Source organism: Manacus candei, unplaced genomic scaffold, assembly GCF_025592945.1.
Source record: "Manacus candei isolate 608988 ecotype Guabito, Panama unplaced genomic scaffold, ASM2559294v1 h1tg000084l, whole genome shotgun sequence".
NCBI classification, from domain to species: Eukaryota; Metazoa; Chordata; class Aves; order Passeriformes; family Pipridae; genus Manacus; species Manacus candei.
This window is the reverse complement of record NW_026138132.1, coordinates 1,723,282-1,747,490: the sequence shown is the minus strand read 5'-3', so window position 1 is coordinate 1,747,490 and position 24,209 is coordinate 1,723,282. Positions and strand designations below refer to the sequence as shown.

The 24,209-nt window shown below is 56.0% G+C and overlaps 3 protein-coding genes across 4 annotated transcripts in view; 1 reads left to right on the top strand and 2 right to left on the bottom strand.

The window, feature by feature from the left end:
* Positions 1-228: 228 nt before the first annotated feature.
* Positions 229-2,650, bottom strand: NPM2 (nucleophosmin/nucleoplasmin 2). The gene is made up of 10 exons (XM_051811947.1): positions 2,625-2,650; positions 2,174-2,250; positions 1,916-2,001; positions 1,418-1,534; positions 1,230-1,323; positions 1,025-1,137; positions 807-835; positions 680-719; positions 449-508; positions 229-293 (listed from the first exon to the last, which is right to left on the bottom strand). The coding sequence occupies exons 2-9, from the start codon at positions 2,229-2,231 to the stop codon at positions 464-466; spliced, it is 582 nt and encodes a 193-aa protein (XP_051667907.1). The 5' UTR covers positions 2,232-2,250; positions 2,625-2,650; the 3' UTR covers positions 229-293; positions 449-463.
* A 782-nt stretch (positions 2,651-3,432) lies between these two features.
* PBDC1 (polysaccharide biosynthesis domain containing 1) lies at positions 3,433-5,444 on the top strand. The gene is made up of 6 exons (XM_051811948.1): positions 3,433-3,479; positions 3,596-3,661; positions 4,582-4,641; positions 4,734-4,874; positions 4,974-5,085; positions 5,169-5,444. The coding sequence occupies exons 1-6, from the start codon at positions 3,453-3,455 to the stop codon at positions 5,267-5,269; spliced, it is 507 nt and encodes a 168-aa protein (XP_051667908.1). The 5' UTR covers positions 3,433-3,452; the 3' UTR covers positions 5,270-5,444.
* Positions 5,445-6,284: 840 nt separating this feature from the next.
* XPO7 (exportin 7) overlaps positions 6,285-24,209 on the bottom strand; it is a 42,127-nt gene continuing 24,202 nt past the window's right edge. For both annotated transcript variants that reach the window (XM_051811797.1, XM_051811796.1), the window contains exons 13-28: positions 22,129-22,234; positions 20,997-21,132; positions 20,111-20,184; positions 18,979-19,059; positions 18,466-18,529; positions 17,188-17,296; positions 16,685-16,791; positions 16,109-16,197; positions 14,699-14,806; positions 13,164-13,246; positions 12,256-12,470; positions 11,459-11,597; positions 10,598-10,758; positions 9,420-9,518; positions 9,024-9,151; positions 6,285-7,999 (exon numbers count right to left, since the gene is read on the bottom strand). In XM_051811797.1, the coding sequence (XP_051667757.1) occupies positions 7,906-7,999; positions 9,024-9,151; positions 9,420-9,518; positions 10,598-10,758; positions 11,459-11,597; positions 12,256-12,470; positions 13,164-13,246; positions 14,699-14,806; positions 16,109-16,197; positions 16,685-16,791; positions 17,188-17,296; positions 18,466-18,529; positions 18,979-19,059; positions 20,111-20,184; positions 20,997-21,132; positions 22,129-22,234 (1,793 nt within the window). In that variant the 3' untranslated portion in view covers positions 6,285-7,905. The remainder of the gene's footprint in view (positions 8,000-9,023; positions 9,152-9,419; positions 9,519-10,597; positions 10,759-11,458; positions 11,598-12,255; positions 12,471-13,163; positions 13,247-14,698; positions 14,807-16,108; positions 16,198-16,684; positions 16,792-17,187; positions 17,297-18,465; positions 18,530-18,978; positions 19,060-20,110; positions 20,185-20,996; positions 21,133-22,128; positions 22,235-24,209) is intronic.

The following is a 24,209-nucleotide window of genomic DNA, read 5'->3' as shown; positions in this document are numbered from 1 at the left end:
GGACCCTGCCCAGACCCCCGCTGCCTGCAGACCAAGGGCAGGTCAATGGGTTCTAATCGTCTCCCCGCTGCTCCCTAATCCCCCTTTGTCTCCTATTCACAGGCACCACTTGTTACCCCTCGGGCAGCGGGGGGTTGCCCCCGGACCCCCCCGGGCCCCCCAGCAACCCTAACCAGGATGGAGGATTCTCTCACAGGCCCCCCCATTCCCAGCACGGGGAGCCAGGAGTGCAAAATATCCTTTATTTGGGAACGACACCAGCACCAGAGCTGCTCTCTCGGGCTCTCCCGCACCTGGAAAAGGGAAGGAGGAAGGATTTGAGGCACAGGGATCCTGGGATGACCCCGCTTTGGGGGATGGACCCTCCCCAGCCCCACTCAGCCGTGAGCTGGGGGCACCCACAGGCCCCCTCAACCCTGGACATCATCCCCCACGCCCCTTTCCGTACCTGCCACACATCCCATCATTTCTTCGGCGCTGCTTTCCTGCCCCTCCCGGCTCCGCGGCCCTGCAGGGATCGGGACAGGGCTGAGCAGGGACCACCCCCGGCCCAGGGAGCCCCCAGCCCTGCCTTACCCCCCCCTTTTTTGCGTTCCCATCACACATCCCCTTCCCCAGGTCCTCGTGTTGACCCCCGGGGTGAGGGGGGATGCAAAGGGACACCCCAACCAGCCCCTACCTTGCCGGGAAGGGGATCCTCGGGGACGGTGTTGTTCCTGCTTGGGAGAGAAGGGGAGGGCTGGGATCGGGGTCCCAGCAGGGTGGGCAGCCCCTGCTCCAGGCTTTTCCCCCTCCATCATACTCACGGCTCATCCTCCTTCTCCAGCTTTCTCTTCTATGGGGGAGAGAGAGAGGGAGAAGCAGGATGAGGACTCGCTGCAGAGCCTGGGATTCTTCCTCCCCGAGGGATGAAGGTCATGGCTTGTCCCCTCAACAGAGAGGGGCTTGGGGTCCCTGCCCCCCCTTCCCCATGGCATAGGGACCCCTCTGCACCCCTTTACCCCCCACCCGAGGGGGGGCTGACCTTGGCAGCGCCACCTTTCCGGGCGGTTTGGCCCTTGGGGGGCTTCTGAGGGGACTCCTCTTCTTCCTCCTCCTCCTCCTCCTCTTCTTCTTCCTCCTCATCCGAGGTGATCACTGCGGGAGAGCCTGGCTGAGCCCCCACACCCGGGGAGGGGGGTCCCAGGGCAGGGGGAGACCCCAGGGCAGGGGGGGACCCCCACACTCACTGGAGATGTGCTGCCCGCTGATGTAGACGGGCCCCGAGCCGGCTCTCAGGCGGAAGGTGACAGGGGGGGTCAGCTCCACTCCCGCCAGCGTGGCCTGCAAAACAGGGGGGTGGCAGCTCCCCTGGAAGCCCCCCGGGCCAGCAGCCCCTCCCCGGGGCCAGCAGCAGCCCCCTCCCCGGGGCACTCACCATGGGCAGCACCGACGGCTTCAGCGTGGCGAGGGGCACCGGGGGCCGGGCGTCCCCCTCCTCTGCCACCACCTCCACCACGTGGAATTCATCCCGGGCCGACTCCCCCAGGCAGATCTGGAGCAGGGGGAGAAGAAAAATCCCCCCAGGATTCTCAAGGCGTGCAGGTACCCCTCAACCAGGACCCCCAAGAATTTGAGGGGCACCAGGGTGAAAGCAGCCCCCTCCTCGCCTGGCACAGTCTCCACCACAGGGAATTCATCCCAGGTCATCTCCTCCATGGGTAGAGAGAAGAACAACCCCTCAGTGACCCCCCCAGGACGACCCAGGATTTGGGGTGCCCATGGGCACAAGCAGCCCCCATCACAACCTCCATCACCATGGGATTCACCCCGGGCCATCCCCTGCAGGCAGCAAGGAGAACAACCCCCCCTGTGACCCCTCACAGTCCTCCCACGACCCCCAGGCACCCCCCGGGGGTTTTTGGGGGTCACCCACCGTGCGCAGGGCCAGCTGCTGCTCGCAGTGCCAGGCCTCGGGCATCTGGAAGGTGTAGGAGTCCTTCTGCTTGCTCAGCTCACACCCTGCGGGCACAGAGGGGGGGGCACAGCCGTGGGGTGGGGGCACGGGGCGAGAGGGGGGCACCCCAAGGCAGCCCCAAACCCCTCGGGGGGTCCCAGCCGTGGGGTGGGAGCACGGGGTGAGAGGGGGCACCCCAAGGCAGCCCCAAACCCCTCGGGGGGTCCCGGTGCTTACCCCAAATGAGGGACACGGGTTTCTCGGAGGTGCTGTCGCTGCTCTCTGTGAGGGACATGGCTCTGGGGTGTCTGGGTCTGGGGGGACACACACACACACAGAGCACCGTGGTGACCCCCAGCCTGCAAGACCCCCCCTCCCCAGCCCCCTCTGCTCCCCCGGCAGCCCCTCCCCAAAACTGCACGGCGACACTCACCCCCCAAAAAAACCACACAAATGAATTCTCAGCCCACGTGAAGCCCCCACAGACACCAAGACCCCCCCCACCCACCGGGCACTTATAGGGGCAGAGGGACCCCCGCCCACCCCGTCACCCACCCACCCGATCCCCCGTTAATCAGCAGCCGCGTGGGGTTAATTACCCCCCCCCCCGTGTGTTAATGAGCACGGGAGCCCCTCCTCCCCCCACAGGTGGGGGTCCCGCTGAGCCCCCCCCCCCGCGATGTGTCACCGGTCACCATGTCCTGCTGGCCCTGACACGGGTCCCCATCCCGCGTGTCCCGTCGTGTCCCCCCACCCATCGCGTCCCCCCCTCGTGTCCCCCCATGTCCCTTCGTGTCCTCCCACTCATCGTGTCCCCCCCCGTCGTGTCCCCTCCGTCCCTCTTGTCCCCCCGTGACCCTCCATGTCCTTCTTGTCCCCTCCCGTCCCCCCATGGCCCCCGTCCCTCTTGTTCCCCCATTGTCCCCCCATCCCTCCTGTCCCCCCTATCCCTCGTGTCCCCCCCGTGTCTCCCCATGTCCCCCTCGTCCTTCTTGTCCTTCCCCGTCTCCCCATGACCCCCCGTCCCCCCTTGTTCCCCCCTTGTCCCTCTTGTCCCCCCATTGTCCCCCCTATCCCTGGTGTCACCCCGTCCCTCGTGTCCCCTCTATCCCTCTTGTCCCCAACTTGTCCCCCCCTTGTCCCCCTCTTGTCCCCCCCTATCCCTGGTGTCCCCCCCGTCCCTCGTGTCCCCTCTATCCCCCCTGTCCCCCCTGGTGTCCCCCCCGTCCCTCGTGTCCCCTCTATCCCTCTTGTCCCCCCATTGTCCCCCCTATCCCTGGTGTCCCCCCGTCCCTCGTGTCCCCCCCGTGTCCCCCCCTATCCCTGGTGTCCCCCCGTGTCCCCCCGTCCCTCGTGTCTCCCCCGTGTCCCCCCATATCCCTGGTGTCCCCCCTATCCCTGGTGTCCCCCCGTGTCCCCCCCTATCCCTGGTGTCCCCCCGTGTCCCCCCGTCCCTCGTGTCCCCCCCGTGTCCCCCCATGGGCGGGGCGGTTCTGCCTCTTCCGGCGTGGCTGCGATGGCGGCGGCGGGACTGGCGGGACTGGTGAGACTGGGGGGCACTGCCGGGGCCACGGGGGGCCCTGCTGGGGCCCGGCTGGCCGTGGGGGGGTCCGTGTCCCCCCCGTGTCCCCCCCGTGGCTCAGCCCCGTGTCCCCGCAGGGCCCCGGCGAGGCCGCGGCGGCCGCTCAGGCGCTGTCGCTGCCGGCGGAGGCGTTCGGGAACGACGTGAGTTTGGGGGTCCCTGTCCCGGGGGGGGTCCCTGTCCTGGGGGGGGTCCCTGTCCCGGGGGGGGGAACAGTCCTGGGAGGGGAGAACAGTCCTGGGGGGGGGAACAGTCCTGGGGGTGGAGGGGGGGTGTGCAGATTTGGAGTTCCAGGATTGGGGGGTCCCAGCATTGAGAGGTCCCTGTCCTGGGAGGGTTCCAGGATTTGGGGGTCCCTGCCCCGGGGGGGGTGTCCCTGTCCCGGGGGGGGAACAGTCCTGGGAGGGGGCACAGTCCTGGGTGGGGAGAACAGTCCTGGGGGGGACACACAGCCCTGGGGGTGGAGGGGGGGTTGCAGCTTTGGGGTTCCAGGACTGGGGTGTTCCAGCATTTGGGGGTCCCTGTCCTGGGAGGGTTCCAGCATTTGGGGGGCCCTGTCCCGGGGGGGGTCCCTGTCCCGGGAGGGGTCTCTGTCCCGGGGGGGGGAACAGTCCTGGGGGGGACACACAGCCCTGGGGGTGGAGGGGGTATTGCAGCTTTGGGGTTCCAGCATTGGGAGGTTCCAGCATTTGGGGGTCCTCGTCCCGGGAAGGGGGGGGTCACAGCCCTGGGGGGTGGAGGGGAGCCCCAACATTGGAAGGGGTCGCAGCTTTGGGGTTGCAGAATTGGGGGGGGTCTCAGTCCTGAGTGGGGGGGTCCCGGCATTGAGAGGTCCCTGTCCTGGGAGGGTTCCAGGATTTGGGGGTCCCTGTCCTGGGAGGGTTCCAGGATTTGGGGGTCCCTGTCCTGGGAGGGTTCCAGCACTGGGAGGGAGCAAAACCCCCTGAGTGGGAGGAGAGCAACCCCCAGCAGGGGGAGAGGGTCCCCCAGAGGGGAGGAGGGACCCCCCCAAGGGGGAGGGGGGCATGCACAGCCCTTCCTGAGCCCTCTTTTCCCTCGGCAGCCCCGCGTGGAGCTGGCCTGGGCCATGAAGGCCCACCAGCACGCCCAGGTCTACTTCAACGTGAGTCTGGGGGGGCTCACACAGGGCTGGGGGGTCTCCCAGGAGGGCTCTTGGCTCAAATAAATCCCTTTGCCCCCCCTCCCCCTGCACAGCTCATCTCCTCCGTGGACCCCAAATTCCTGAACCTCACCAAGGTGGACGACCAGATCTATGAGGAGTTCAGGAAAACCTTCCAGGACCTCAAAATCGACGTGTTGGACCCCGAGGAGCTGAAATCGGAGCCGGCCAAGGCGGTGGGTGGGAGCTGATCCCCCCCCCTGTCCATGGATTCCCCCCCTCCCCATCTCCCAGGGGTGCTGAGGGGGTTTTTCCAACCCCTTTCCCCACCCCAGAAGTGGCGCCCGTTCTGCCTGAGGTTCGAGGGGGTGGTGGAGGATTTCAACTACGGGACTCTGCTCCGCCTGGATTCCCGCCGGGAATACACCGAGGAAAACACCATCTTCGGTGGGAAACGGGGCAGGGGGGTAGGGGGGGGCTGTGGGAAAGCTGAGCTGTGCTGGAGGGTTTCTCCCTCCCCTGTTTTCCAGCCACCAGAATCCAGTTTTTCGCCATCGAGATCGCCCGGAACAGGGAAGGCTGGAACGACGCCGTTTACAGGGGGAAGGCTGAGGAGCCAAAATCGGGCTGAGGGCAGGGGCAAACTCACCTGGTGTCGAGGTGAGGGGGGCAGGAAGCCCCCTGTCCCCGGGTGAGGGGGGCAGGAGCCCCCCCAGCCCCGCTCTGGGTTGGGAGGGGCAGCAGGGCTGGACCTGCCTCGGCTGCTCCTCCCGCCCGGGCTGTAAATAAATGTTTTTAAAAACTCATCCCTGTGCTGGTGTCAGTGCCAGGACCCCCCCACAGTGGGGCTGGGGGTGCCCCCCTTCCCCTGCACCCCCACCTGGGCGCAGCTTGTTGCCCAAAATGGGCTAAAACATGAGGAATTGTGGCCAAATCCACTCGGGGTTTGGCCAGAGCTTTGCTGGAGGGCAAAGTACCATCCACAACCCCCCCGAATTCCATCTGATTTGGGGGATTTTGGGACATGTTTTGGTGGGAAGAGTCACCCTGCAGCAGGCAGGGGAGGGCTGGGGGTGCTGGGGGGGGATCTTGGGGTTCTGGGGGAAAGGCTTGAGGGGGCAAGGGGAGATTTTGGGGTTGTGGGAAGGTCTTGGGGTGCGGGGAGGGATCTTGGGGTTGAACTCAGAATGCAGGTGAAGATCTCAGGGGGCCAGGGGGAGATGTCAGGGCTCCAGGGGAGATTTTGGGGTGCAGGGGGGGAAAATCAGGGTGCAAGGGGAAGATTTCAGGGTGCAGGAGAAGATCTTGGGGCTCTAGGGGAGATTTTGGGTAAAACCAGGGTGCAGGGAGAGATCTTGGGGCTGCAAGGGAGATTTGGGGGTTTGGGGTAAAACCAGGGTGCAGGGGGAGATCCTGGGGCTGCAGGGGAGAAACTTGTGGTGCAGGGAGAGATCTTGAGGTTCTGGGGAAGATCTTGGGGCTCTTTTGGACATTTTGGGGTTTTGTGTGAAAACAGGGTGCAAGGAGAGCTCTTGGGGCTCCAAGGGAGATTTTGGGTAAAACCAGGGTGCAGGGAGAGATCTTGAGGTTGCAGGGGAGGTTTTTGGGGTGCAGGGGGGGGGGAACTGAGGGTGCCAGACACGTGGTCAGTAGAAACCATTGAAGTTTTATTTGCAGTCACAATGCTTACACTGTTTGCAGCAAACACCCTGACAAGTCAACCAGCATCTGCTCACGCGAAAAAGGGACCCAACACACAATCGCCAGAGGAAAGAAAACAAACAAAATCTTAAAAAAAAACAAAACAAAAAAAATCAACAAAAAAAAAATCAACAAAGAAACCCAAACAAACAAAAAAAAAAAAAAAAAGAAGGGGGAGAAGAAGGAAAATAAAATTAAAGAGTAGGTGGTGTCTGGGAAATAAAATTGAAGCCCTAAGGACCGAGTGTCTGTGGGTAGAGCTGAGCAAGAGGATGCACACGACTAGCAGCAACAATAGTGGGAAAATACAAGGCAAACAGGTTCCCTCCCCCATCAGCTTTCCTCTGTTAAGTCAATTTTGCTATCGATTTCTATCCCGAAAGTTTATGGTGGTGACTCGGAAAAGAACTGGGCTCGTTCCCCAGGGGGGTTCAACACTTCATGCTGGGCAAAACCTTGTTATTAAGAAGCCTCCCTGTGCTGCCCTGAGCTCCTGCTCACGCTGGGGGGGTGGGAAGGGGGAATAAAACAGAACTGGGGGAGGAGGGGAGGGCTCTGGGAGGGGACAGGGGCTACTGCTCCAAAGGGGGGGACAGGAGAGACACCCACGAGCAAGCACGAACGGAGGGTCACGCCATGGCTTCGAGTTCCCAATAACAAGGGCGAGAGACCGGGGGAAATTGTGATTTCAAGGGGGGGCTTAATAAGAAAAAATATACATTTTGGAATTTTACAATGCCTCTTTTTTCTTTTTTTTTTTTCTTTACTTTGTTTTTGTTTTTTTTTAATTTTTTTTTTTAAATTTTTGTCGGGTTTCGTCGCCGTGGTTTGTTTGTTTTTTGTTGGTTTTTTTTTTGTTTTTTAATCCTTTTTTTTTTTTTTAAATTTTTTAATTTTTTTTTCCTGCTTCTCTCTCTACTGTCACTAAATAGATTTCTCTGCACTTTCACACACAGCCACCCCCTCGCCCAGTAAAGCTTCAGGCCACGCTTTCCTCACTCTCATACACAACCCTCACGCCAGCACCGGTGCACCAGGACTCTGTAAAAATTTCAATCACACTGTATTTTTTTTTTTTTTGTTGTTGTCATTTTGTGTAGGTTTTTTTGTGTGTGTGTGTGGTTTTTTTTTTATTTTTTTCCTCTTTTTTTGTCGTTTTTTTTTTCTTTTTTTGTCAGTTTTTTTTGTTTGTTTTTTTTTTAAACTCGAGTCAATATAAACCTTGTTCAAAATGTTATGAAAAAATGTACATGTTTTATACAAGGCAGGCTGCAGCAGAGCGCTGGCGTTTCCACATCCAGGGGTAGGGAGAGACATCGGATTCTTGCACCTGGATTATGCCCTTCCACCCCCTTTTATTTTTTATTTTTTAACCCCACGGAAAACAGAAGCACCTGCCCAGGTAGAGCTCTCAACCTCCTGCTCCCTCCTCCCTCGGGGACGTGGGATCCACAATCCAGCCCTGGGGAAGGGCAGGGATTAGGAAGGGCCTCTTTTCTTTCCATCAGAAACCCCTCTGGGCCAGGCCAAGGAGATGCTGCTCTGTACAGCTGGAGGTGGGAGGTGTCAGCTCATCATGTCGTTGCTGTTCACGCCGTAGGTCGAGTTCTTCATGGAGTCGTTCACCTCCCTCCGGAACGCTGACAGGTTCTGGGTGAACCTGGGGGGGCAGGCAGGGCACTCAGGGACCCCCTCGGGCACAGGGATCCCACTGGGAGGGACCCCCTGCCCAGGACACCCCAAAATCCCACCCTGGCCCTGAGAGGATCATCCAAATGCTCCCTGAGCTCTCAAATCATGGAATATCCTGAGCTGGGAGGGACCCCCGGGGAACAGTGAGTGCAACCCCTGCCCAGGACACCCCAAAATCCCACCCTGGCCCTGAGGGGATCATCCAAATGCTCCCTGAGCTCTCAAATCATGGAATATCCTGAGCTGGGAGGGACCCACGGGGAGCAGTGAGTCCAACCCTCAGCCCTGCACAGGCCCATCCCTAAAAGTCCCACCCTGTGCCCCAAAGGATCATCCAAATGCTCCCTGAGCTCTCAAATCATGGAATATCCTGAGCTGGGAGGGACCCACGGGGAGCAGTGAGTGCAACCCCTGCCCAGGACACCCCAAAATCCCACCCTGTGCCCCAAAGGATCATCCAAACGCTCCCTGAGCTCTCAAATCATGGAATATGCTGAGTTGGAAGGGATTCACAAAGGAGTATCCAGTCCAACCCTCAGCCCTGCACAGGACCATCCCTATAAGTCCCACCCTGTGCCCCAGGGAAGCATTTTTGGGTTGCTGGTGCTGTGTTTGCCCTCTGTAATAACCCTGAGCAGTGCAGGTTACTGGAACCCAGCTGAGAAAAGGGTCATTAAGCACTGCCAATTAATTTAAACACTGCCTGGTCAGCCGTGGGGAAAAAACAAAAAAACAACAAAAACCCAAAAAACTGCCCTGATTCCCTAAAATGGAATCGTGGAACTGAGGCTGGAAAAGCCCTCTGAGGTCATCGAGCCCGACCCTCCACCCAGCAGTGCCAAGCCTGGACCCCCACACGTGGGAAATCCCTGCAGGGATGGCGACTCCACCACTGCCCTGGACAAGCCTTTCCAGGAAGGAATGCCATGGCAAAGCTGCTCCAGTGCTGTGCTGTGCTGGGCAGGAGGCCCCAGCCCCAGCCCCACACTGACCTGTCCCTGTTCTTGGTCAGCAGGTTGCGTTCGATGCCCTCCATGAGGTTCTCGAAGCAGAGGTGCATGGCCTGCTGCTTCTCCGGGGGCTGGCTGTTCACTATGCTGTTCCTCAGGTCAGAGAAATACTGGGAAGACAGGAAAAGGATGGGTTAGTTCCCAGGGGACCTCGGCTTCGGGGCAGGACACGCACAGGGGGTTCCTGGGAGGAGGGAGGGAAGGTGTGACAGCTCTTCGGGGGGCTCTGAGGGGGAGGGAATTGGATTGCTCAGCTCCGAGGGTGTGCAGGGAGGGCTGGACACCCTTCCCTTGGCACGTGCTCTCTCCAAGGCTTCCCAACCATCTGCTGCTCCCTCAGCACCAGCCAAGCCCTGCCATCCCTCCTGGCTCCGTTACCTTCTCGTTGAGCAGGATGAGGCCGAGCAGGGGCCTGGACATGGACCACTGGTTCCTGCAGTCCTCGAAGATGATGATGTTCAGCACTGTCGAGAGCATCTGGAAGAGGGAAATGGGGTTTGGAAGCAGCCCTGGCCATCCCAGCTCCCTGCTCAGCACGGCCCAGGAGCAGCGAGGCACCCCCAGGGCTGGGGGCTCAGGGGGGCAGAGCCCTGAGTGCCAGGGAATCCTGGAATTTGGGGTGGGAAACACCTTTGAGGCTATTTGCAAGAGCGCAGTGACAGGACAACAGGGAATGGCTTAAAACTGAGAGAGAGTCGGGTTAGATGGGATATTGGGAAGGAATTCCTCCCTGGGAGGGTGGGGAGGGGCTGGGATAGAATTCCCAGAGGAGCTGTGGCTGCCCCTGGATCCCTGGAAGTGCCCAAGGCCAGGTTGGAGCAACCTGGGACAGTGGAAGGTGTCCCTGCCCATGGCAGGGGGTGGGATGAGATGAGCTCTAAGGTCCCTTCCAACCCAAACCATTCCATGAGTCCAACATTGTGGGAGGAACTGCTGGAGGACTTCATGAGGTCCTGACACATCCCATCCTGCCCCCAAGGCAGCCAGGGAGTATTGTCTCATCTTCCCTAAACAAGGGAACGTTTGGATGCCCTGAGGAGTTTCCTCTCACCCTGCCTTTCCCTCCACAGCCTCCTTAGGCTCAGGCCAGGATCCAGCTTAGCTGGGCTGGAAGATGCAGTTTCTCTTTTTTAGCCTCAGAAAATACAGTCTCTAGCCCCCAAAAAAGCCTGCTTTGCTTGGCACCTGATCCATCAGCAAGGGTGGAACAATATCCCAATATTCCCTGTTTCCACGTGGGAGTTGTGCTGACACTTTGACAAGTCCCAGTGAGTGAGGCTGGAGAACACCAGAGCTGTGTTTCTCTTAAAGCCAAAAGCTCAGTTTTTTTGGCCAATCTGAAAGGCCAAAATGGTGTTCCTTGCACAGGGGACAACCACATCCCTGGAGCAGGGCTTGGAATCCCACGGCATCACACCTACCCCACGAGGACTGTGTGGGACAGCAAAAAAACCCACCCTGTTTATTCCAGAAAACCCTGGGGGCTGCAGAACAGGGTGTGACATCATGCTGGGCATATTCAGGGAGCTGGTGAGGTTCCAGGGCTCGGGAATTACCTGCTGGATCATCTCGGGGTGCTGCTGCATGATGTGCAGGAAGCGGTCGCTCTCCTGGGTCAGGGGGGTCGTTCTCTTCTTGGTGCTGCGGGACAGTTGCTTGAAGAGATAAGTGACAATGTGGTCCAGGCAGGAGCAGCAGCCCGTGCAAACCATGGTGTCTGCAGGAACAGGGAGAGCGGGAATGTTGGGATGCTGCTGGAAGGGCTCCCCGGGGGAACAGCGACGCTTCTTGGGGGCCTTTTGGGGTCTGAGGAGCAGAAACTGCCCCAACCCTGACCAGGTCAGAAACCTCCTCCCTGGGGTGAGGCTAAAGAATTGGGAATGTACAGCCTGGAGAAGGGAAGGATCCAGAGAGGCCTAATTGTGGCTTTCCAGTGCTTGGAAAGGGCTGGAAGAAAGGTGGAGATGGACTTTGGGCAAGAGCCTGGAGGGGCAGGACAAGGGGAATGGCTTCCCACTGCCAGAGGGCAGGGATAGAGGGGAGAGTGGGAAGGAATTCTTCCCTGTGGCTGCCCCTGGGTCCCTGGGAGTGTCCAAGGCCAGGCTGGAGCAACTTGGGCTAGTGGAAGGTGTCCCTGCCCATGGCAGGGGGTGGCACTGGATGGGCTTTAAGGTCCTTTCCAACCCAAAGCATTCCATGATTCCATGATATTCACAGGGATGGAAGGGACCAGTGGTGGGGTCACCTGGTCCAACCTCTCCCTCCCTCTCTCTAACATTCCACCTTTAACAGAGGGGAAACTCCTCCACCTGTTCTCACAAGGGACATTCCATCTGTTATCCTGAAACTCTCCCAAATCTCTCTCTCCACTTCCAAACCAAATCCCTGAAAACACAACAGAGAGCAGGAGGAATTACCTAGTGCAGTGAGACCTTCTGAAATGGAAGAGAGAATATACATGATTACATGAGGCTCCAGACTGGCTATAAAGTTCATGTGGTCCTGGGTAAGAACTTCCAGCAAGGAATAGTAGGACTGGCTGAGCTTGGGATAATCCTGCAGGGAAAGGAGGAGAGGAAGAGTTTTAAGTCTTCATGGTTACCCTGGAACCATCAGCTGAGGATTTCTAGACCCAACCCTTTATTAATCACCTGGAAAGAACAAACCAACTCCTCTTCCAGCATATTTATGGGCAAACAGATTTTTCCCCCCTTCCTTCTCCCTCAACAAAACCATTCCACATCCAGCAGGTTCCCAACTCTGGTCTATTAAATCCTCTTTCCCACTGGTTGCTGTTTTCTCACAGGAAACTTGGACCTCTCCAGGTGCCAAGTCACCCAAAAATTCAACATCTGGGATACTGGGAAGGAATTTTTCCCTGGGAGGGTGGTGAGGGGCTGGGATAGAATTCCCAGAGGAGCTGTGGCTGCCCCTGGATCCCTGGAAGTGTCCAAGGCCAGCTTGGAGCAACCTGGGCTAGTGGGAGGTGTCCCTGCCCAAGGGATGATTTCTAAGGTCCCTTCCAACCCAAACCTGGGGAATTATCTGGGTGGGGAGGTGACACCCCTCACACAGGACCCGCTGCTGCACATTCCAGGAGCTGCCATTCCCCGCCGGCCCCTTCCAGGGGCGCGAGTTCCCTTCTCTCCGCGATCCCTTTCCCACCCAACCTCCCAGCCCTGCCTCCCCGGGGTGTCCCCAGTGTGGTGCTCACCAGGAGGTCGCTGTGGGGGATGGAGAGCAGCAGTTTGATGAAGGTTTGCAGGGCGTTGTCCAGGGCGTCGTCCCCGTAGAGCCGGAACACCCCGAAGTTGACGTAGCTGCCGCTCAGCGCTGCCTTCAGCATGGAGAAGCAGATGGAGATGCCCTTGAGCTTCAGGGCGTAGACCTGATCCTTGGGGACCTCCCCCAGCGTCAGGATGCGATTCCCTGCACGGCACAGAAGCGGGGTCAGCATTCCAGCACTGCATCCAAAGCCTTCCCACTCAGGGGGGGCAGGAAAACCCAAGCGGAGCCGTTAAGGAGGGGCTGAGGCCACCGAGGATTTATCCCCCAGGTGAGGGTTAGGGAGACTGGTACCAGTGAAAAGTGTGGCTCCTCTGGGATTTTCACAAGGCCATGGAGTGACAGGACAAAGGGAATGGCCTTAAGCTGACAGAGGGGGAGTTTAGGTGGGATATTAGGAAGGAATTCCCAGAGAAGCTGTGGCTGCCCCATCCCTGGGAGTGTCCAAGGCCAGGTTGGACGGGGCTTGGAGCAACCTGGGCTAGTGGAAGGTGTGCCTGCCCATGGCAGGGGGTGGCACTCCATAATTTTAAGGTCCCTTCCAGCCCAAACCATTGTGTGATTTTTCAGGAGAACTCAGTGTATTTGCTGTGGGGACAGGAATGTTCTCCATGGTGTCACCCTCGCAGGGGCCCAGCCTGGTTCCTGCTCACGCCTGACACTTCCTTCCTTGTTTCCCCCTCCTTGCCTGGCCACCCCATGCTTCCAGCAGCACCATCTCCCTGTATCCAAGCATCCCCCTGGCACTGCTCCCCAGCCTGGCTCCTGGAGCCTTCCCAAGCCACGGGGGAGTCCAAGGCAGCCCAAGGCTGCTGGATCCCACCCGGGGGCACTCACCGTAGGTCGTGATCATTTTACTGGTCTCTCGGAAGAGCAGGATTCCATTGGGAGAGGACACATCAAACTGCAGCCGTTGGGATCTGAGGGAAACACAGGGAATGGTTACAGACACGCTGGATTCATCCCAGGGCTGGAGTCAGGCTGGGAGAGCTGGGGGGGTTCACCTGGAGGAGAGAAGGATCCAGGGAGACCTGAGAGCCCCTTGCAGAGCCTGAAGGGGTTCCAGGAGAGCTGGAGAGGGACTGAGGACAAGGGATGGAGGGACAGGACACAGGGAATGGTTCCTGGGAAGGAATTCCTCCCTGGGAGGGTAGGGAGGGGCTGGAGTGGAATTCCCAGAGAAGCTGTGGCTGCCCCTGGATCCCTGGAAGTGTCCAAGGCCAGGTTGGAGGGACCTGGGTTAGTGGGAGGTGTCCCTGCCCGTGGCAGGGGGTGGAACAGGATGAGCATTAAGGTCCCTTCCAACCCAAACCACTCTGGGACTGGAAACTGCAGCTCGAACACAGCTGGGAGCAAAACCAGAGCCACCAGTGCAGGAGCTGCTGGTTCTGGGAGTCCCGGATGCTCCCTGAGTTCCCACCCTGCCCTGGTAGGAAATCCCAACACCACACAGGACACAGGCACTTGGGGCCAGAGGAGCTCTGCTGTGGCAGAAGAAAGGCCCTGTATTTCTCAGATGTCAGGAATATTATGGGATTGAGGCTGGAAGTCAATCAGTCACTGGGATACTGCTCCCAAACACAACCTCTTGGAAGGCCCTGCAGCCCAGCCTGACTGCCCCTATTCAGGGCAGCACCAGCGAGTCCCAGCTTGGCACTTGTGCCCCTGCAGTGACTCAGCCTGACAACTGCATCACAACCAGCTGCCCAGTTCACCTCTGGAATAAATGCCTGGATGGTTTCCAGCCGGGATTGTGCCCCGGCTGCAAAGATGCAGCCTGGCAGGACGCATTCCCAAGAGCTCCCCAAGGCCTGTGCCCGAACCCTGTGTCCCTGGAACAGCTCTGCCCCTTCCCACAGGGTTGTGCTCAGCCGGCTGGGAGCCAGAGCATCATCCTGGCGACCTTCCCGTGCCAGCTTAGACAGCTCCTGAATTATCCCAGCAGCGTCACAGGTCCCTCTCTGCTGGCAGAGAAGGGCTGAGGCTCCAGAGCAAAGTGGCTGCCAGGGGGGAACAAGGTCCATCTGAAAGCAGGGTTTTTAAAAGGGACCAAATTTCCTGCCCCCACCTCCCAGTGCTGCCCTTGGCAATGAAAACATCCAGCGGTTATTGATCGTGTCTCGGCCTGATGGAGCCGTGGGATCCGATCTGGGGGATTTTCTTCCCTGCTGGAACAATCCCAGTTTCCCCCCCACTTCTGTCCCCCCCTCTGGCAGCTTTTGGAGCATAAATAGATCGAAGGAGAGAAAACACAGCAGGGCAGCGACACCCACATGGAGCAACAAACAGGCACAGAGGGAAGGGGCTGAGCCTTCCAAGCCCTTCCAACCCCAAGCATTCCAGGGAATCCCGGCCAGTTTCCAGGCTCCTACCTGTTGTGGACCAGCTCGGCCATGAGTTTGAGGACAGGGGTGGTGCAGGCTGGGTCGTGGTACCAGAGCTCGATGGCTCTCTGCAGGATTGGCATGTAGGAGGGGTAACTGCCAGGGAAAAGCTAAGGAATTCTGGGCTTTCCAGAGGGCAACATTTCCACCAGAAGGCACATTTTGTGGGCTGCACACAAGCCCTGCAGAGCAGCTTAATTAACAGGGTTAAACAGAGATGCTGCTTACTGGGTCTGCTTTATTATTATTATTATTATTATTATTATTATTATTATTAGCATCATCATCATTATCTGATATTATTCTATTATTAAAATATAATTTATATAGTTATGTGTTATTTCTACTGTCAATAAAATTATATATTTATTATTTATATATATATATATAAATATATATATTTTTATTATTATTATCATCATCATGACATTATACTTTTTAAAAATATAATTTATGTAGTTATGTTATTTCTACTGTCGATAAAATTACATATTTATTGTTTATATTTATATATATATTTATTATTATTATCATCATGTGGTATATTATTAAAAATATAATTTATATAGTTATGTGTTCTTTCTGCTGTCGATAAAACCACATATTTATGTTTATATATATATATATTTATTATTATTATCATCATGTGATATATTATTAAAAATATAATTTATATAGTTATGTGTTCTTTCTGCTGTCAATAAAATCACATATTTAATGTTTATATTTATATATATATTTATTATTATTATCATCATGTGATATATTATTAAAAATATAATTTATATAGTTATGTGTTCTTTCTGCTGTTGATAAAATCACATATTTATTGTTTATATTTATTTGACATATTAAATCACGTGATTTAATATTAATTTATTTTTTCATGTAAAAATAATGATCATGACAATAAAAATTACCTGCACACACGAGTTTTTTCTAAGGCAAAACCAGACCCAAAGAAGGTTCTGGAAGGAAGGGGAAGCCCCACAGACAAAGATGTGCCAGTGCAGACACCCTGACCTTCCCCAGGCACAGCAGAGCTGGAGCCCAACACCGTGTCCTTTGGGCAGCCAAAGGATTCCTCACCCAAAGGCCACGGATCCCGCTGCTCCAGGGGCAGCAGGAAATGCTTGTGGTGCTGCTGGGATGCAGGGCAGGGGAGCCTTTGTGTTTTATAGGTCAGAGCCCTTTGGAAAAAGCCCGGCAGCTGAGCTCAGAGCAGCTTTGTAGGTTCACTGGGCTGCAGACGGGCCAAGTCCAACCTATTTAGGGCTCAGAGAAAGGACACCAAGTGCCATGAAAGAGAAGAGAAACCCCGGGCAGGATTTCAGGGGGAAAATGGGACATTTGGATGCAGTCAGGGCTGGCTGCAGTTTTAGGGGAACAGAAGGATACATCCACTCAAACAGCATCATGAAGCTGGTCTTGGCGTTGAAGGCAAAGGCAATTCCCCTCAGATCTCTCACCAAACCCACCAAAGTTCTCTGTGTGGAGAAAGGAAAGGTGTTAAAATAAAATACAGGCATGGAGCAATCCCTGCCTGGCTCCACTTCCCTCCCTTCCCATCCCAACAGCAATCCTTGCCTGGCTCCACTTCCCTCCCTCCCATCCCAACAGCAATCCCTGCCTGTGCTGGAGCCCAATCCCAGCCTGGACAGTCCTTCCTCTCCAGTGCCAGGAGCTGGGACACCACTGGGATATTTCATTCCCAGCAGAGGGAATGCTGGCAGGTGAGTCTCCCTGCTCCAACCCCAAACCACACCTGATCCCAAGGGATACAGGCCATCCCTCCTTCCCCTTCCCCCTGGAAGGGAGGCTCCCACCATTCCAGTATGTATTTCAGAGGGGAGAGCAGCTCCCACTCTGCACAAATGACTGCTCTCTCCTGCCCCTCTGAAAACATCCAGGTCTCCAAGGAAAACAGCAGGGAGGACACGGATAACAGGGATAACAGGGAATGTCCCGACTTACTTTTGCCTCTTGTTCGTTGAAGGTGTTTGTGCTGAACATCTGGGCCACAGTCTCAAAGGCAGCAGTGAGGGGAAGCATGAACTGCTCGTACTGATCCTCATCTTCCCCTGAGAGGGAGAAAAAACCCCAGGAATTTAGGAGAAAATAAATGGTACATCCCTGTGTCCTGTGCCAGACACTCCCCTGGAGGCAGAGACCAGAGGTCTCCAGCCAGGTGATCTGTCACTGCCAAAATCTGACTGACAAGTGGCTTAGAACAAACTGGACCATGTCAGGAAAACATGTGGGATATCAGGATGGAAAAATTCAGCCCCAGGTTTGGTGGCCTGTGCCCAGCAACGTGGCATCAAACCCACCCTCGAGCTTCCTTCCCTTTTTCTTTCGTGGGGGTTTTCCAACTCCAGCCTCCTTTCCTGGAGGGGCTTACAGCTCCCTAAACAAGCAGGGCCCAGCTTCCAAAGCCCAGGATATTGCTCTGATTCCCAGGAAAAGCCCCCAGGTACCTAAATCCACCATGAGCAGACGCCCCAGTGCAGTGTAGAACGTCGTCCGACACCTCATGTCCGTCAGGTTGGACTGATTGTTAATGCCCAGGAAGGAAAAGTGCTCGCTCTGGAGAGGGAAAACAAAGGTGGGTTAAAGAGGAAGAGGCCTCCAGTGGCACCAGGGGAGGTTTGGGTTGGGTATCACGAAAAAATTCTTCATGGGAAGGGTTGTAAATCATTGGAACAGGCTGTGGTGGAGTGTCCGTCCCTGGAAGGGTTCAAACAACACATGGATGTGGCACTTGGGGACGTGGCTGAGTGGTGCCAGTGGTGGTGGTGCTGGTTGATCACTGAACTTAGTCTTAAAGGGCTTTCCCAACCTCAACAGTTCAGGGAACCACCACCCTGAACAGGCTCCTGTGCCAGGGGCTGAGGATCCCAACTCCAGCTGATCCCAGGTTGGGCACTGATGGGAAGCAGCGGGATCCAGGGATACCTGGAGCTGTCCCGGAGCACAGGCCACCAGAGGGCAACAGGCACTGCCTGGAACAGCAAATCCCAGCACTGCCATCCCTCACCCTGGAATTCCCCAGCCCCAGGTGAACCAGGAAGTCTGGCTCTTCCTCTGGAGCAGAGATGGAATCTCTGGAGCAGAGATGGAATCCCCCCCTTTACTGCTGGGGACCCTTCAGGCTGCCTTAAAGCAGCTCTCAGAGAGCAGATTGCCCAGCTACTCTGCCCACATTCTCCATGGAAACAGCAATTCCAGACTGAATTCAGCTTCTGGGCCGAGGGCAGGACGTGGGAATGCCTGAAAAGCTCAGGGAATGCAGCTCCTCATTCCATCAGGCACTGAAAACCCTCTGGAAGGGGCACTGAGTGTCCAACTGCTCCAGCATTGGAGCATCACAGAAACATGGAACAGAATCATGGAATGGTGTGGGTTGGAGGGACCTTAAGGATCACCTTGTTCCACCCCCTGCCATGGGCAGGGACACCTCCCACTGTCCCAGCTTGCTCCAAGCCCTGTCCAACCTGGTCTTGGACACTTCCAGGGATGGGTCTGGCCTGAGTGGAGAGCAGAGCCCTCCCACACTGAGGGCCACAAAATCACAGCCCCTCAGAACCCAACAGAGGTGGGACACAAACCACACCTTCCACAGGCTCATCTGGTACCAGGGAGGCACCTGGGAGCCAGGAAAACTTCCAGAGTGTGTCAAACTGTCTCCCTGGGGATTGTCTGAGCTGCACAAAGGCAGGGGGGGAGAGGGAGGAGGAGGAGGAGGAAGGACTCACCGTGTGATTGTTCAGCATGAACTGCACAGCGCTCAGCTTCACCAGCTTCCTCACGCTGCTGTACGTGCAGGGGGGTTAAGGAAGCAGCAGAGAATCCTTAAAAAATCCTTACAAAAGCACTCCCAGGGCAAAGCTGGAAGGGGATTGTGCCTGTGTTATTCAGGACGTTGTGGATTCTCCTCCATTTGTTTCAAGAGCAACCAAGGCCTCAATGGAGAGACCTGCAGTGATGGGTTTTGTTTACTCTGCCATAAAAAAATTTGCCTGGAGCTTGTGGAAAGGCAGAAGACAGGCTGTAAACTGGCTGTGGGTGGTCAACTCCGAAGCAATTATGATCCAAAATTTAAAAAAATCTACATCCCAGCCACCCACTGCGATCCAACGAGGTGTGGGGCAAACACACCCTGCTTTTCTCACTGCCCAAAAGGTGAAGGGGTTTGGGGAGCTGTGACTCGCTCCCAGGCCACTCTTCCCTCACCCCTGTGCCCCCAGCAGCTCTTCCCAAAAGGATATCCAATGGAGAGGTCGTTGAGCAGCTGCAGCGTCTTGGAGGTGATGGGCTCACACCGACCCCAGTACTTCAGGTTGGTGATGCTGCAAGAGGGAAGAGGACAGGGATGGGTCAGAGGGGGTTTGCTCGGATTCCCCTGGGCTGGGCAGTGGATTCTTGCAGTTTAAGTCACCCCAAAATGCTCAGCTCCACCCTCCACCGAGACCACAGACAGCACAAGCCACAAAAGATCGGTATAAAATCACTGTACTTACATTTGGTTGACTAGAAAATTATCCTTCAGATAATCTTCACTACTTGGGTCCCAAGCTACACTGGCCCATAGCCAGGCCCTTGGAATTCTGGGGCACTCCAGGGCTGGTTTCTGCAGCAAGGGTAAGAGAATTCTGCGGCAGTGACTACATGCAGACGTATGCAATTCTGCACCTGCACCATCCACTGTCAGCTGCAGAATTCTAGTAGCCCTTGCTTCTTCCAGGAGAGCCATTCCATCCCTCGGGAATGCTGCCCAGCCAGGGTTTGTGGGATGAGCAAGGCCCCGTGCAGGTAAAAACGGGGGCGATGCTGAACGACTGCGGGGGGAGCTTTGGGCTGCTCGGCACCAGGCACAGGGCACTGGGTGCCAGCTGCTCAGTTGGTTCCAAACACTCCAAAGGCTGGACAAAAAGCCAGGCTGGGTCTGGAGAAGAGGCCGAATTGGGTGTTGATGGGAGTGGAGGAGTGTTTTTAAGGGAAGGATTCAGGACCGAGCGGCAAAGAAAAGCTTCGGAGGAGCCGCCGGTGCCTCCCCACAGAGCTCTCGTGGCTGCCAAGCGTGGAGTGACCACAGGGGACGTGTGCTGGGAGCTGTCCCCTCCCTGCCTCTGCTTTTCACTGGGAAGAGAATCCGTTCTCCTGGCGTGTGGCTTTATTTTTGTGTCTCGGCGTGGGGGACAAACCAATCCTGGGCGCCGTGCGTGACCTCAGCCCTGAGAAAAGCCTGTAATTCCCTCGAGGAGAGCCAGATGTTCCTAGGTTTTTTTGCTGTTTTTTTTGGTTTTTTTAAGGCTGACCAACGCTCCCTCACCAACATTGCAGTTTTCCTGGTGCAGCAGAGCCTGGGCTCTGGGCTGCCTGGGGAGCAGCAGCACTTACATTTTCCCGATGAACACGCTCAGCACCATCGTCTCGTCGTTGAGCCCCAGCACCTCGGAGAGCCGCCGGTACAGCTGGGGAGGGAACAACACCCGGTTAAGAACTGCCAGGAGAACAAGGAATCCCCCAAGAGGAGCCGTTTTTCCCCTTGTGGAATGATGTAGGGAGGTGTTTGCTCCGGGATTTCCCAGATCTCGGCATCTGATCTCGCCCCGAACCGCTGTCTCCTCTTTCTTGGAGGTCCAGACATTGCACATAAAAGCAGGAGCACTTGGTTTTCCAAGGAAAAGGGGGCATAAAACCCATGCTCCTCCACCTCCAACTACACCCAGTACTTACTGCATTTATCTGGAACTCTTAGCAGCAGTCCCCAAGTCTCTGGGGTAGGGAAGAAAGGTTATGACCAGAAAGGAAGAGAACCCAGTTTGGAGCAATGATGTTCCCATCCTCCGTGGATTTTTTTCATTTAAAACAAGGATATCACACCTCTAAAGAGGCACCAAGGCACCAGCACACCTACAACTGCCTTGGCATGAAGAGAAGGGAGATTTATCTCCGCTTCAGAGCCAGGGAAGCAAGAGAGAGATGAAACTCCGTGGGTGTCTGAGGTGGTCAGAGGTTTTCAGGGAAAACTGAATTATGGTTTCCAGTTCTCAGCTCCCGAGAAGGAGCCAAAGCCAATGGCTCCTTCCTGACGTGGGTATTTCAAAAAACAGCTCAAAAATAACACTTGGGAACAAATCTAGAAATCACAGCAAATGGGACTTGTAAGAATCTCCAGCTGAAGAGAGGAGGAAATCATTAATGCCTCTGGTTTTCCTTTCAAAAAAGCAGGGATCACTGGAGTTTGGATCCCCAAGGAGCCCCAGCCAAAGGCACTGATTACCTTGGAAGACTTCTGCACCTGATCTCCGATATAGATCTTCCGGAACTGCTCGAAGAAGCTCAGCATGGCCAACTCCAGCTTCTCATTCCCAGCCTGGGCCAGGCGGGAATCCGTCAGGTTCATCAGCTGCAGTACCCTGGGAAAAGGTGGGAAAACACACCTTGCTGAGGGACACGGGGAGCAAGGAGGGATTTCTGGGATTGTGGTGCTGTTTCCAGGCTTTTTGCTTTCCAGGGGAATTGTTGTTTTGGGTTGGGAATTCACAAAACTGGTGACAAAGCAGCGCCCAGGGCAGGTTGCTCTGCAGTGTAAAGCTGTTGTGAGGCTTCTCCATCCCTGCAGGAACACCCCCCATGAGCTGGGTGGGGGGATTTGGGGGTAAAGAACACCCCTGCAGCACAACTGGGGGGTAAACCCAAGGATATCCCTTTGGGCAAGTGCCACAAAGCAGGAAAGAAACCCAAATATTAACAGATTTCTGTGGACATTTATCATCTGTGATGGTTCTAAAGGTAACTGAAATATAGATGGGGGTCTCATAATTTCCCCTTTTTAATTCATCAGCCTCATGGGAAGCCAGAGCTTGGACCTGTTGGTCTACCCACAGCTCAGCTTCCACACCTTCACACTTCAGCTCCTTCTCCTATCCTGGTTTCCAAGGGGAGCATTAAGATCTGGACCAGAAAACATTCAGTGGGACTCAAGGTTTTATCCTCACACCCACCAAATAAAGCTTGCACTGGGCCAGGATTTGCAATCCCAAAAATCCCAGCATGTTTTAGGGAACACTGTGAAGTTTTAACTTCAGAACTACAACACTCACAGTTCACTTATGAACAAAAGCCACTTGGGATTATTAACCATGAAAAAAAGACTTCCCTCTCCAACCCAGCAAAGAACCATCATGTATTTAGTCAGTGATTCAACCAAAAAGCCCCTTTTCCATGTTCTTCCCCTCTCAGTTTGCTCCTCACAACCCAAATCCCCCCAATTTAGCCAACGAGCGCCACCGATCCCTCCTTCCCTCTGCTAATTCCAGGGGGTCTGGAGGTGAAAGGAGGGGAAGAACAAGGTGGCAGGGTCAGCAGGGTGGTTTTGGGGAGGGCTCCAGCAGCCAGAGGCGCTTCCCTACCGACAGACCAACTCTCCATCCATGGCATCCTGCTCGTCCGTGCTGGCGAACGACACGCGCCCGCCAATGACCGCCCCGATGATGTAGACGAGCCACGTCAGGCGCCCTGCAGGCAACAGAGGACATGAGAACCAGCAGAGAACCACGAGTTCCACGAGATCTGACCCTCATCTGGGCACACACGGCGGGCACAAGGGGTGTCTTTCTGCTCTGGGGGCTGTCTCTCTCCCCACAGGACTCGGTTATGCACCCTGTGGTGAGGAACCTCTTCTGACGGCCCCTGGCGCTGACCCAGGGCTTTGATGGAATGTGCAGCGCCAAGGAAAAAGGCTCTGGTGCTGTGTTTATGAGACAGAACTTTCCATCTTAATGCTTTCATTGCTATTTTGTGGTGCCCCTGGATCCCTGGAAGTGTCCAAGGCCAGGTTGGAGCAACCTGGGCTAGAGGAAGGTGTCCCTGCCCATGGCTGAGGGTGGGACTGGATGGGCTTTAAGGTCCTTTCCAACCCCAAACCATTCCAGGATTTACTGGGGTTCTTCCCAATCTTCCAGGTCTCCCTGGAAGATTGTCCTTATTCAGAGCTTTCCCACTGCAGAAAGTCACTTCCTTGTAAAAGGAGGTCCTGTGCACTTTAACGTGCCAGCAAGTGTTTATTCCTTCAAGGGATGTGGAGAAGTCAACTTAGATGGGGGTTTTCCCCACAAATAAAGCCAAAAGAAAATAAGGAATAACTGTGTTAAACCAGGCAGTGCCATTTCAGAAGGAAAAGGAACAGTTCCCATACCTGTGCTGATGCACCCAACTCTCCAGGGACAGGGAAGCAGATCCAGTGTTAGAGAGGGGAATAATCCCTGAGCCCCCAGAGGAGCTGCTGTGCTCTGGTCTGTGTTAAACAGCTCCTGACCCCCCATGCTGAGCCCACCTCGGGCTGTGCACACAAACCACTTCAGGCAGTGGCACCAGGTGAAAATCCCACTGCCAGTCACTCTTTACCAACAACCAGCTGGAGGTTTCTGCCCCACAGCCAACGAGGAGGGTCAAAGGAGCACCCACATCCCCCCTCAGGGAAAACAGGGATGGCAGTGCTGGAGGGCGAACACCCTCATGAGTTGTCTCTGAAAGAACAGGTGAGGAAATAGTTATATTTCCCCCTAAAAACAGGAATGGAGTCAGTTATAGGACAGCACTGTTGCCAGCCAGTGAAGAGGGTCAAAGGAGCAGCCACATCCCAGCTCAGGGAAAACAGGGATGGCAGTGCTGGAGGGGGAACACCCTCGTGGCTTGTCTCTGAAAGAACAGGCAAGGAGATGTGTTATATTTCCCCAAAAAAGTCGAAATTGGGTCAGCTGTTGGACAGCACTGTGAGGAGGGTCAAAGCAGCACCCACATCCCAGCCCAGGGAAAGAGGGACGAGCTGGGCAGTGCTGGGTGGGGAACACCCTCGTGGCTCTGACAGAACAGGCAAGGAACACATTGTATTTCCCCCCAAAAATCAGGATGGGGTCCGTTCTAGGACAGCCCCCTCTCCAGCAGGAACACTGGGTGTCCAAACCATCCCGCTCCTTGTGGCAGCGCGGGGGAGATGATCCTCCCTGCTGGGCGGGTTCTCCTGGGAATCCCAGAATCAGCTGGGCTGGAAGGGACCTCCCAGATCATCCAGTCCAACTCTTGATCCAACCCCGCCGTGGTTCCCAGCCCATGGCACTGATGCCACATCCAGTCTCTTCTTAAAAACCTCCAGGGATGGAGAATCCCCCCCTTCCCTGGGCAGCCCATTCCAATGGCTGAGCACCCTCTCTGCAAAGAAATTCTTCCTGATCTCCAACCTAACCCTCCCCTGGCACAGCTGCAGACCCAGCCCTCTTGTCTTGCTGATGGTTGCCTGGGAAAAGAGACCAACCCCCCCCGGCTCCCCCCTCCTGGCAGGGAGTTGTAGAGAGTGAGGAGGTCTCCCCTGAGCCTCCTCTTCTCCAGGCTGAGCCCCCCCAGCTCCCTCAGCCTCTCCTCACAGCACTTGTGCTCCAGTCCCTTCCCCAGCCTTGTTGCCCTTCTCTGGACCTACTCCAGCCCCTCCATGTCC

Coding starts and splice junctions, on each gene's coding strand:
- PBDC1 (XM_051811948.1), top strand. CDS start 3,453: ATGGCGGCGGCGGGACTGGCGGGACTG. Junction 4,642..4,733: donor ACGCCCAGGTCTACTTCAAC/GTGAGTCTGGGG, acceptor CCCCCTGCACAG/CTCATCTCCTCCGTGGACCC. Junction 5,086..5,168: donor CGAGGAAAACACCATCTTCG/GTGGGAAACGGG, acceptor CCTGTTTTCCAG/CCACCAGAATCCAGTTTTTC.
- NPM2 (XM_051811947.1), bottom strand. CDS start 2,231: ATGTCCCTCACAGAGAGCAGCGACAGCACCTCCGAGAAACCCGTGTCC. Junction 1,324..1,417: donor AGCCGTCGGTGCTGCCCATG/GTGAGTGCCCCG, acceptor CCTGTTTTGCAG/GCCACGCTGGCGGGAGTGGA. Junction 720..806: donor CTGGAGAAGGAGGATGAGCC/GTGAGTATGATG, acceptor TTCTCTCCCAAG/CAGGAACAACACCGTCCCCG.